This window comes from Scyliorhinus canicula, chromosome 5, assembly GCF_902713615.1.
Source record: "Scyliorhinus canicula chromosome 5, sScyCan1.1, whole genome shotgun sequence".
Taxonomy (NCBI): domain Eukaryota; kingdom Metazoa; phylum Chordata; class Chondrichthyes; order Carcharhiniformes; family Scyliorhinidae; genus Scyliorhinus; species Scyliorhinus canicula.
Genome location: NC_052150.1, coordinates 213,524,227 through 213,536,291, shown reverse-complemented (window position 1 = coordinate 213,536,291; position 12,065 = coordinate 213,524,227). Strand labels below are relative to the sequence as shown.

General features: G+C 45.6%; 1 protein-coding gene across 3 annotated transcripts in view; it reads right to left on the bottom strand.

Moving 5' to 3' along the window:
* Positions 1-12,065, bottom strand: part of obscnb (obscurin, cytoskeletal calmodulin and titin-interacting RhoGEF b) — an 896,193-nt gene that overhangs the window by 797,438 nt on the left and 86,690 nt on the right. For all 3 annotated transcript variants that reach the window (XM_038798455.1, XM_038798456.1, XM_038798458.1), the window contains exons 9-10: positions 9,411-9,686; positions 3,282-3,557 (exon numbers count right to left, since the gene is read on the bottom strand). In XM_038798455.1, coding sequence (XP_038654383.1) covers positions 3,282-3,557; positions 9,411-9,686 — 552 coding nt within the window. The remainder of the gene's footprint in view (positions 1-3,281; positions 3,558-9,410; positions 9,687-12,065) is intronic.

The window sequence follows — 12,065 nt, the reverse complement described above, 5'->3', positions numbered from 1 at the left end:
CACCAACTTACCTAGGGCCTGCCTTGGTCGCGCCACTGGGATCATCAACATGCGGGATCTCCTCAGGCTCCTCCCGGGGTGCCGGGCCAGTGGGAGGCAGTGGTGCAGATAGCCATATCTTTTTATTAAAACAGTAAAAATATATACACAAGGCCAAACGGTGCAAGCACAAATTTTGTGTTGGAGAAATAGGTACCCTCCTCTCAGTACCAATGTACGGGAGGGGGCTAAATTGCCCCTTAATTGGAGAAAAAAGTATTTGGGTAGTCTAAATGAAAAACAAGTAAATGTTTTGAATCAGAGAAAAGGTCCAAATTCCATGACCTTCAACAGCAGCAACCTCGCTAAGTGCCCCATAATCAACAACTTGAGGGTCACCATTAACTAAAAGCTTGATTAAAATAGCCAATTAACAACATGGCTACAAAAGATTAGGGACAAGTGCTCTGTGACAAGTGATTCAACTCCTGACTACTCAAATGCTTTCCACCATTTAAAAGTCTTAAATTAGGAGTTTGATTATATATTCGCCAGTCATCTGAACGGATCCAGCTGAAACACTCTTAAGCCTAACACCATCTAATACAGACCTGTCCGGTTAATTGGCACCCTTATCAACGAACTCGGAACCATCACCACTTGCACAACGTTGCTGCAATAGGTGCTATCCATAGGATGCAGTTCAGCAACTTATAATACAGTTTACTGCAGATCCCCCAGTACTGCCACCTCTACCACGAAGAAACAGAAACATAATCGCCTCCCAAGTTCAAGATTTTTAAAGCTACATAGGGTATTAAAGCAGAGGTGCCTACTGTCACCATTATTGTTTGCACTGACAGTAGAGCCTTTGGCGATTGCACTCCGGGCCTCGGAGGAATAGCAGGGGATTGTGAGGAGGGGGTATGGAGCACAGGGTGTCATTATATGCAGACGACTTTCTGCTACATGTAGCAGATCCGCTGGACAGCATTGGGAGAATTATGACTTTGCATGGAAAAGAGTGAGGTCTTCCCAGTGAATGAGTTAGGAAGGAACATCAATCTGGGGTCCCTGCCATTCAAGATTACGAATGTTCGGTTTTGGTATTTGGGGATCCAGGTTGCGCATGACTGGGTAACAATGCACAGATGGAATCTAACAGGGTGGTGAGGGTTCAAGGGGGAATTTAAAGAGGTGGGATGCCTTGCCGGTGTCGCTTTCAGGCAGAGTACAGGTTGTAAAGACAAACATGTTGCCCATGTTCCAGTTTATATTTTAATCTCTCCCAACTTTTCTTCCCAAAGCCTTTTTTCAATGGTGGATGGACTAATCTCCGAATTTGTATGGGCTGGTAAGACATAACGGCTTAGTAGGTCACTGTTGCAGAGGAAAAGACAAGCAGGGGGCTAGCGCTTCCGAATTTGGTGCAGTACTACTGGGCAGTCAATGTGGAGGAGTTGAGGCAATGGTCGGAAGTAGGGGGGCGGGGTTGGACTTGATACGGGTGAAGAAGCACTCCTGCAAGGGGTTAAATCTGAGAGCAATGTTAACGGCCCCCCTCCCGCTTGTCCCAGGAAAGTACTCCAATAGCCCGGTCGTGGTGTCTTTGATAAAGACTTGGAACCAGCTAAGGAAGCACTTTTAAGTTTGGACGGGCTCGGTGCTGGACCAGTTGTGTGGGAGCCACAGGTTTGCACCCAGTAAGATGGATGGGGTGCATGAAAAATGGCAAAGGGTGGGATAAGACGAGTGAGGGACCTGTTTCCAGAAGAGCAGTTGGGAATGGGCAGAGTTTTGCAACAAATTTGAGTTGCCATGAGGAAGTGAGTTCCAATAATTACAGGTGTGGGATTTTGTACAGAAAGAACCACCCGGGTTCACTTCATTACCAGAATAAACGCTCCTGGAAAAGCTGCTGGTTCCAAAGGAGTGGGGAGACGGGGGAATTTGGGATATTTATGGATGGCTGGGAAAGAAAGAGACGGCATTAGTGGATAAGTTTGAGGGCAAACGCGAAGAGGAGCTGGAGATCGAGCAAGGATGAGGGATATGGAGTGAGATGCTGCACCGGGTCAACGCAACCTTCTCACGCGTGAGGTTGAGTCTCATACAATTAAAGGTGGTGCATATGACGCAGGTCTGGATAAGTGGATTCTTCCCAGGACTGGTAGACTGCTGTGAGAAGTGGGCAGCAAGTCAGTCAACCACACCCATATATCCTGGGGATGTGAGAGACTGGAGGGTTCTTTAGGGTAGTGGTGGGGGAGTGGGGTGATTAAGGATTTTCGGAGATGCTGCGGTTTGGGATAACACCATGCACCTTGGCGGCGATATTCGGTGCGTCGGAAATGTCGGAGCTACGGATGGGGAGGTGTGGGTGTTATGGCCTTCTCCTCCTTGATTGCCCGGCAAAGGATACTGCTAAACTGGCAGTCAGCAGCACCACCAGAGGTGGCGGCATAGATGGGGGAACATACACGAGTTTTGGAGCCTAGAGAAGATTAATTTGCCCGAAGGCGATCTGAGGAATGGTCCTGCACGCGATGGTTTCCGTTCTTAGCCATGTTTAAAGAACTGTTTGTCACCAGGGGTGAGGGGTGTGCGAGGGAGGGATATAAAGGGTAAAAATTCTTTGTAACAAAATTGTGTTCAAGTTTGGAATAAAATACATTTAACAGGAACATACTTTCCAAGTTTGCACCATCCTGAATTGGATATATACCTCGATTCCCTCATTGTTGTTGGGGCAGATCCTGGAATTTCCTACCTAAATTGTGGGTGTAATGCCATTACAAGGGCAGTAGCAGGCAACCAGGGATGAGCAATAAATGCAGCCTTTCACCATTGCCCACATTTCCAAAATAAAATTACTAAATGATTTCTGAAGATAACTGGCCAAACTGGAAACTGAGCCACGTCAAAAACAAATCACACAGAAAGTACACTGCAATCAAAAATAAATAAGTATGTCTTTCGCACAAATTAATCATAATAATTGGTTCTAATACGTGAATAGCTAAGTGCAGCTGAAGGGCAATTCCTGGAGGTCTTGTTATAGTGAGTATTAACAGTAAAAAAGAATAATATTTCCTTTGTGGCCTATGACACTAGCAGCTAGGCAGTTCAACAGAAATTTTCCAATATAAGCAACTTGAGATGAACCATTAATTAGAACAAATACTTCAAGCATTGGATAAAGTTTAAATTGCTTCTTCATTGATAAAGAGAATTCATTAAAATTAGTATTTTGAATGCAACATCTATACTTCCCCAATGTCATTTGATTTTATTTGTCTTACCTTTAACAGTAATATTCATAGCAATCTCATCCGCTTTCGTTTTAAATACATATTCACCAGTTTCTCCAGATTTGGCATTGTGAAGCACTAATCTTCGTGTTGTACCTTCTGATTCGACACTTACTGCTTTGCTCAGCTTTACTTCCTGTCCTTTTTTGTACCATTTCCCTTCAACAGTAGATTGAGACACGTCACAAACAAGGACTACCTTCTCTCCCACACTCGCTGTGTACTCTGTTTGAGTTGTGGATTTCTTCATGATAGTTGCAGCTGGTTCTGCAAAAGCAAAAGAAACAGTAATAAAGTTGAAGAATACCATAATCATTATGTTTCAATGCACATAATAAAACTAGATCAACTAGAAATGATTCATGTTGGCACTTAACCTGTGAATCAGTCTTCTCTAATCCTGTTCTAATGAATAAGTTTTAAATGATTACATTCATACTACAAAATCTGTCTGTGTTATGATAGCATCATTTCCATTCGGTAACTATTCTGTGATATTGGGAAAAGGGAAGCTTGAACAGAAAAATAAATCCTTCACTTAAACAGAGAATATAGATGAACTCCCTTTTTATTGGCACTCAATTTTACGGGTCCCGCCGCACCCGTTTTTTGGTGATCCTCTGTCCCAGCATCTGTCCAATGTGGGCATCCCCACGCCGTCGGGAAATACGTGAGCGTGTGTGCAATGCGGGCGAAGTAGAGGATACGTCGACAGAGAATCCCGCCTCAGATTTTTTTTTTAATTCCAGGTTTTATAAACGGAATTTAAGTTCTCAAACTGTTATGATGTGAAATGAACCCTGCATTATTCATCTAAGCAGTAGTGGAAGGGGTAGTACTGGACCTGGTATTGGGGAATTAGCCTGGACAGGTGATTGGGGTTCAGTAAGTGAACATTTGGCGAGTAGTGACCATAATTCCGTAAGTTTTAAGTACTTGTGGTTTGAATGAGGATAACCCTCCCGTTAAGATGCTAAACTGGGGAAAGGCAAGTTACAATAACATTAAACAGGAATTGAAGAATTTGGATTGGGTGCAGCTGTTGGAGGGTAAATCGGACATGTGGGAGTCTTTCAAGCAATAGTTGATTAGGTTTCAGGAATGTCATGTTACTGAGAGAACAAAGGATGATTATGGGAAGTTTGAGGAGCTTGGATAACGAGGGATATTGTGAACCTCCTCAAAAAGAAAAAGGTGTTTGTACAGTCTAAAAGGGTGGGGATAATGGAAACGCTTGAGTATAAGGAAAGTAGGAAGGTACTTAAGCGCAAAATTAGGAGGGCTAGGAGGATTCTTGAAAGGTAGGATTCTTGAAAGGTCCTTGGAAAGTAGGATTAAGGTGAATCCCAAAGCTTTTTATTCATTTGTAAAAAGCAAGAGGGTGGCCAGATAAAGAATTGGACCACTTAAGGACAGTGGGGGGGGGGAGGGAAAACTATATGTTGAGCCAGAGGAAATTGGCGGGGTAATAATTGAGCACTTTGCATCAGTGTTCACCAAAGAAAAGGACTTTGTGGAAGATGATTCTTGGGTAGGGTGTGTGGACAGTCTGGTTGACATCAAAAAGGAGTGGTTATTTCCAAGAGCGGCATGGTGGCACTGTGGTTCGCACTGCTGCCTTACGGCACCAAGGACCCGGGTTCGATCCCAGCCCCGGATCACTCTTCGAGTGGAGTTTGCACATTCTCCCCGTGTCTGAGTGGGTCTCACCTTCACAACCCAAAATGTTGTGCAGAGTAGGTGAATTGGCCTTATCTTTTTATTAAAACTGTGATGATCGGAATACCTTGCCCCTTTAAGAGGCTTGTGATGATCGGAATACATTGCCCGTTTAAGAGGCTTGGAACCCTGGGGGACTCCGCCTCTGGCTACGCCCCCTGGGAAACAGTACTTAAGAGGAGACTCCATTTTGCAAGCACACTTCTCATGGAGGCTGCCATTGTTCACTGCTTATTAAAGCCTTTGATTACTGACCTAACTTTCGTGTCGTAATTGAGAGTGCCTCAAAAACTGTAAAAAATATATACACGGCCAAACGGTACAAACACTAATTTTGTGTTGGAGAAACAGGGCACTCTCCCCTCAGTACCAACATACGGGGAGGGGGAGGGTAGGATACTCAGATTGATTATTAAAACAGTTCACAAGACAGTTGAACTAAAAAATAAACGGTACACGCACTAAACTTTGCGCTGGAGAGACCAGATACCCTCATCTCTGTACCAACAGAGGGGAAAGGATGGGGGTTGGGGAGAGAGGGGAAAGGAGGGTGGTGGGGAGAGGGGAAAAGAGGGTGGTGGGGAGAGGGGAAAGGAGGGTGGTGGGGAGAGGGGAAAGGAGGGTGGTGGGGGAGGGGGGAAAGGAGGGTGGTGGGGAGGGGGGAAAGGAGGGTGGTGGGGAGGGGGGAAAGGAGGGTGGTGGGGAGGGGGGAAAGGAGGGTGGTGGGGAGGGGGGAAAGGAGGGTGGTGGGGAGGGGGGAAAGGAGGGTGGTGGGGAGGGGGGAAAGGAGGGTGGTGGGGAGGGGGGAAAGGAGGGTGGTGGGGAGGGGGAAAGGAGGGTGGTGGGGAGGGAGGAAGTCGGGGTGTTGGTGGAGGAGGGTGGCTCAGTAGGACACTGCCTGGAACAGCTACGGAGGCAGAAAAACAAAAGAACCTTCAATTAAGATGTACCAGATCACGGGAGTCTCCCAGAGAGGGTGAGGGGGGCACAATGTCAGGCACGAGCCCTGCACCCCACTGCGAGGAGCCTCATGTACACCCTCCGCTCTCTAAACTGAGCGGCTGACAGCATTCGGACAGTCGCCCTCCAAGCCCGAATCCTCCACACACGACACGGGCCCACCAACTTACCTAGGGCCTGCCTTGGTCCCGCCACTGGGATCATCAACATGCGGGATCTCCTCAGGCTCCTCCCGGGGTGCCGGGCCAGTGGGAGGCAGTGGTGCAGATGGCCATATCTTTTTATTAAAACAGTAAAAATATATACACAAGGGCAAACGGTGCAAGCACAAATTTTGTGTTGGAGAAATAGGTACCCTCCCCTCAGTACCAATGTACGGGAGGGGGCTAAATTGCCCCTTAATTGGAGAAAAAAATATTTGGGTAGTCTAAATGAAAAACAAGTAAATGTTTTGAATCAGAGAAAAGGTCCAAATTCCATGACCTTCAACAGCAGCAACCTCGCTAAGTGCCCCATAATCAACAACTTGAGGGTCACCATTAACTAAAAGCTTGATTAAAATAGCCAATTAACAACATGGCTACAAAAGATTGGGGACAAGTGCTCTGTGACAAGTGATTCAACTCCTGACTACTCAAATGCTTTCCACCATTTAAAAGTCTTAAATTAGGAGTTTGATTATATATTCGCCAGTCATCTGAACGGATCCAGCTGAAACACTCTTAAGCCTAACACCATCTAATACAGACCTGTCCGGTTAATTGGCACCCTTATCAACGAACTCGGAACCATCACCACTTGCACAACGTTGCTGCAATAGGTGCTATCCATAGGATGCAGTTCAGCAACTTATAATACAGTTTACTGCAGATCCCCCAGTACTGCCACCTCTACCACGAAGAAACAGAAACATAATCGCCTCCCAAGTTCAAGATTTTTAAAGCTACATAGGGGATTAAAGCAGAGGTGCCTACTGTCACCATTATTGTTTGCACTGACAGTAGAGCCTTTGGCGATTGCACTCCGGGCCTCGGAGGAATAGCAGGGGATTGTGAGGAGGGGGTATGGAGCACAGGGTGTCATTATATGCAGACGACTTTCTGCTACATGTAGCAGATCCGCTGGACAGCATTGGGAGAATTATGACTTTGCATGGAAAAGAGTGAGGTCTTCCCAGTGAATGAGTTAGGAAGGAACATCAATCTGGGGTCCCTGCCATTCAAGATTACGAATGTTCGGTTTTGGTGTTTGGGGATCCAGGTTGCGCATGACTGGGTAACAATGCACAGATGGAATCTAACAGGGTGGTGAGGGTTCAAGGGGGAATTTAAAGAGGTGGGATGCCTTGCCGGTGTCGCTTTCAGGCAGAGTACAGGTTGTAAAGACAAACATGTTGCCCATGTTCCAGTTTATATTTTAATCTCTCCCAACTTTTCTTCCCAAAGCCTTTTTTCAATGGTGGATGGACTAATCTCCGAATTTGTATGGGCTGGTAAGACATCACGGCTTAGTAGGTCACTGTTGCAGAGGAAAAGACAAGCAGGGGGCTAGCGCTTCCGAATTTGCTGCAGTACTACTGGGCAGTCAATGTGGAGGAGTTGAGGCAATGGTCGGAAGAAGGGGGGGCGGGGTTGGACTTGATACGGGTGAAGAAGCACTCCTGCAAGGGGTTAAATCTGAGAGCAACGTTAACGGCCCCCCTCCCACTTGTCCCAGGAAAGTACTTCAATAGCCCGGTGGTGGTGTCTTTGATAAAGACTTGGAACCAGCTAAGGAAGCACTTTTAAGTTTGGACGGGCTCGATGCTGGACCAGTTGTGTGGGAGCCACAGGTTTGCACCCGGTGGGATGGATGGGGTGCATGAAAGATGGCGAAGGGTGGGATAAGACGAGTGAGGGACCTGTTTCCAGAAGAGCAGTTGGGAATGGGCAGAGTTTTGCAACAAATTTGAGTTGCCATGAGGAAGTGAGTTCCAATAATTACAGGTGTGGGATTTTGTACAGAAAGAACCACCCGGGTTCACTTCATTACCAGAATAAACGCTCCTGGAAAAGCTGCTGGTTCCAAATGAGTGAGGATACAGGAAGATTTGAGATATTTATGGATGGCTGGGAAAGAAAGAGACGGCATTAGTGGATAGGTTTGAGGGCAAACGCGAAGAGGAGCTGGAGATCGAGCAAGGATGAGGGATATGGAGTGAGATGCTGCACCGGGTCAACGCAACCTTCTCACGCGTGAGGTTGAGTCTCATACAATTAAAGGTGGTGCATATGACGCGGGTCTGGATAAGTGGATTCTTCCCAGGACTGGTAGACTGCTGTGGGAAGTGGGCAGCAAGCCAGTCAACCACACCCACATATCCTGGGGATGTGAGAAACTGGAGGGTTCTTTAGGGTAGTGGTGGGAGAGTGGGGTGATTAAGGATTTTCGGAGATGCTGCGGTTTGGGATAACACCATGCACCCTGGCGGCGATATTCGGTGCGTCGGAAATGTCGGAGCTACGGATGGGGAGGTGTGGGTGTTATGGCCTTCTCCTCCTTGATTGCCCGGCAAAGGATACTGCTAAACTGGCAGTCAGCAGCACCACCAGAGGTGGCGGCATAGATGGGGGAACATACACGAGTTTTGGAGCCTAGAGAAGATTAATTTGCCCGAAGGCGATCTGAGGAATGGTCCTGCACGCGATGGTTTCCGTTCTTAGCCATGTTTAAAGAACTGTTTGTCACCAGGGGTGAGGGGTGTGCGAGGGAGGGATATAAAGGGTAAAAATTCTTTGTAACAAAATTGTGTTCAAGTTTGGAATAAAATACATTTAACAGGAACATACTTTCCAAGTTTGCACCATCCTGAATTGGATATATACCTCGATTCCCTCATTGTTGTTGGGGCAGATCCTGGAATTTCCTACCTAAATTGTGGGTGTAATGCCATTACAAGGGCAGTAGCAGGCAACCAGGGATGAGCAATAAATGCAGCCTTTCACCATTGCCCACATTTCCAAAATAAAATTACTAAATGATTTCTGAAGATAACTGGCCAAACTGGAAACTGAGCCACGTCAAAAACAAATCACACAGAAAGTACACTGCAATCAAAAATAAATAAGTATGTCTTTCGCACAAATTAATCATAATAATTGGTTCTAATACGTGAATAGCTAAGTGCAGCTGAAGGGCAATTCCTGGAGGTCTTGTTATAGTGAGTATTAACAGTAAAAAAGAATAATATTTCCTTTGTGGCCTATGACACTAGCAGCTAGGCAGTTCAACAGAAATTTTCCAATATAAGCAACTTGAGATGAACCATTAATTAGAACAAATACTTCAAGCATTGGATAAAGTTTAAATTGCTTCTTCATTGATAAAGAGAATTCATTAAAATTAGTATTTTGAATGCAACATCTATACTTCCCCAATGTCATTTGATTTTATTTGTCTTACCTTTAACAGTAATATTCATAGCAATCTCATCCGCTTTCGTTTTAAATACATATTCACCAGTTTCTCCAGATTTGGCATTGTGAAGCACTAATCTTCGTGTTGTACCTTCTGATTCGACACTTACTGCTTTGCTCAGCTTTACTTCCTGTCCTTTTTTGTACCATTTCCCTTCAACAGTAGATTGAGACACGTCACAAACAAGGACTACCTTCTCTCCCACACTCGCTGTGTACTCTGTTTGAGTTGTGGATTTCTTCATGATAGTTGCAGCTGGTTCTGCAAAAGCAAAAGAAACAGTAATAAAGTTGAAGAATACCATAATCATTATGTTTCAATGCACATAATAAAACTAGATCAACTAGAAATGATTCATGTTGGCACTTAACCTGTGAATCAGTCTTCTCTAATCCTGCTCTAATGAATAAGTTTGAAATTGTTACCTTCATACTACAAAATCTGTCGCATTATTTTCATCAGAGCCATTCGGTAACCATTCTGTGATATTGGTAAATAGGAAGCTTGACAGAAAAATAAACCCTTCACTTAAACAGAGAAGGTAGATGAACTCCCTTTCTTTCGATACTCATTTTTGCAGGTACCGGTGCATCCGTTTTCTGGTGCAGCACGCCTCTGACGGCAGTGGGATCATCTGTCCCAGTAGCCTGCCAATGGGATTTCCCATTGTGGGCATCAGGAAATCCACGAACGTGTGTGCAATGCTGGCAAAGCGGAGGATCCCGCCGACGGAGAATCCCGCCCCAGATGTTTTTTTGCTTCCAGGTTTTTATAAACGGAATTAAAGTTCTCAAACTGTTATGATGTAAAATGAATCCTGGATTATTGATCTCAGCCTCCAGTTTACTCTTTCAGTGTCAAATATAATCACTGTGCTACTGTACCTTACCTATACTCCTTCGGAAATCTATATGCAGGGATTATATTTCCTTTAGCAATATACACCATTAAGAAATCCACTACATCTTAAAGAAATCTACTAAATTTCTCAAACAGGATATATATTTCACAAATCCAGGCTGCCTCTCCATAATGTTAAATAAAAACAGAAAATGCTTGAAATAGTTAGCAGGTGAGGAAGCATCTGTGAAGAGAAAAACTGTTATCCTTACATTAGAACTTCTGATGAAATGTCCAACTTGAAATATAAATATCGGACACGGTATAACCACCGGGGTACGCCAGTTAAATAACGGGAAAGGCCAAAATCAAGATTTGCGTCTGCTATCTGACCAGCCTACTCCCAATGGTGGGTTCCGGATCCCGCCCAAATATGGCCAGCAACTCATTAACCCTCATTTGCATTAATTTCCATCTCATTAGCGACACTGAAGTTGAATGCAGCGGCCTGCCGGGAATTAACCATCTCCCCAGCCAGAAATCACGCTGGCGTCGTTTAGTACTCCTTTTTAAATGTGAAGCTGGCGCTAATGGCTGCTATGGGTAACTGAGGAGGCGAATAGCCATTTCCATTTTCCGGTATGCAACTTAAGGGAGGAGCTGCCCCACTGCTCAGAGAGGGCAGGCAGACGCCTCAGGGAAGTTTGGCTCGATCAGGAGTCTGAAGGGTTCCATCTCGGGGATTGCCCCGGGGCTGGAGGGTGAGGGGTTTTTCCCATGAGGCCTTCAAGCTATCTTTAAATATTGTGGATACCCATAACAGAGGCAACTACAACTGCTGCTTGTCTGTCCTACGAAACACTTCCAGGACAGAGCCCTGCTCTTGGTTCAATGATTAATTTAATTTCACTTTAATTTCCTTTACTTGTGAGAAGCCTCAAGCTTCACAGCTGAAGGCTATTGTGTGGAGATGCCGGCGTTGGACTGGGGTGAGCACAGTAAGAAGTCTTACAACACCAGGTTAAAGTTCAACAGGTTTGTTTCAAACACAAGCTTTCGGTGCACTGCTCCTTCCTCAGGTGAATGAAGAGATATTTTCCAGAAATGGATGTATATAGACAAAGTTAAAGATGCCAGACAATGCTTGGAATGCGAGCATTTGCGGGTAATCAAATCTTTACAGATCCAGAGATAGGGGTAATCCCAGGTTAAAGAAGTGTGAATTGTCTCAACCAAGGACAGTTGGTAGGATTTTGCAGGTCCAGGCCAGATGGTGGGGGATGAATGTAATGCGACATGAATCTAAGATCCCGGTTGAGGCCGCACTCATGCGTGCGGAACTTGGCTATAAGTTTCTGCTCAGCAATTCTGCGTTGTCGCGTGTCCTGAAGGCCGCCTTGGAGAACGCTTACCCGGAGATCAGAGGCTGAATGCCCTTGACTGCTGAAGTGTTCCCCGACTGGAAGGGAACATTCCTGCCTGGTGATTGTCGCGCGATGCCCGTTCATTCGTTGTTGCAGCGTCTGCATGGTCTCGCCAATGTACCACACTTCGGGACATCCTTTCCTGCAGCGTATGAGGTAGACAACATTGGCCGAGTCACACGAGTATGAATCGTGTACCTGGTGGTTGGTGTTCTCACGTGTAATGGTGGTATCCATGTCGATGACCTGGCACGTCTTGCAGAGATTGCCCTGGCAGGGTTGTGTGGTGTCGTGGTCGCTGTTCTGAAGGCTGGGTAGTTTGCTGCAAACAATGGTTTGTTTGAGGTTGCGCGGTTGTTTGAAGGCAAGTAGTGGC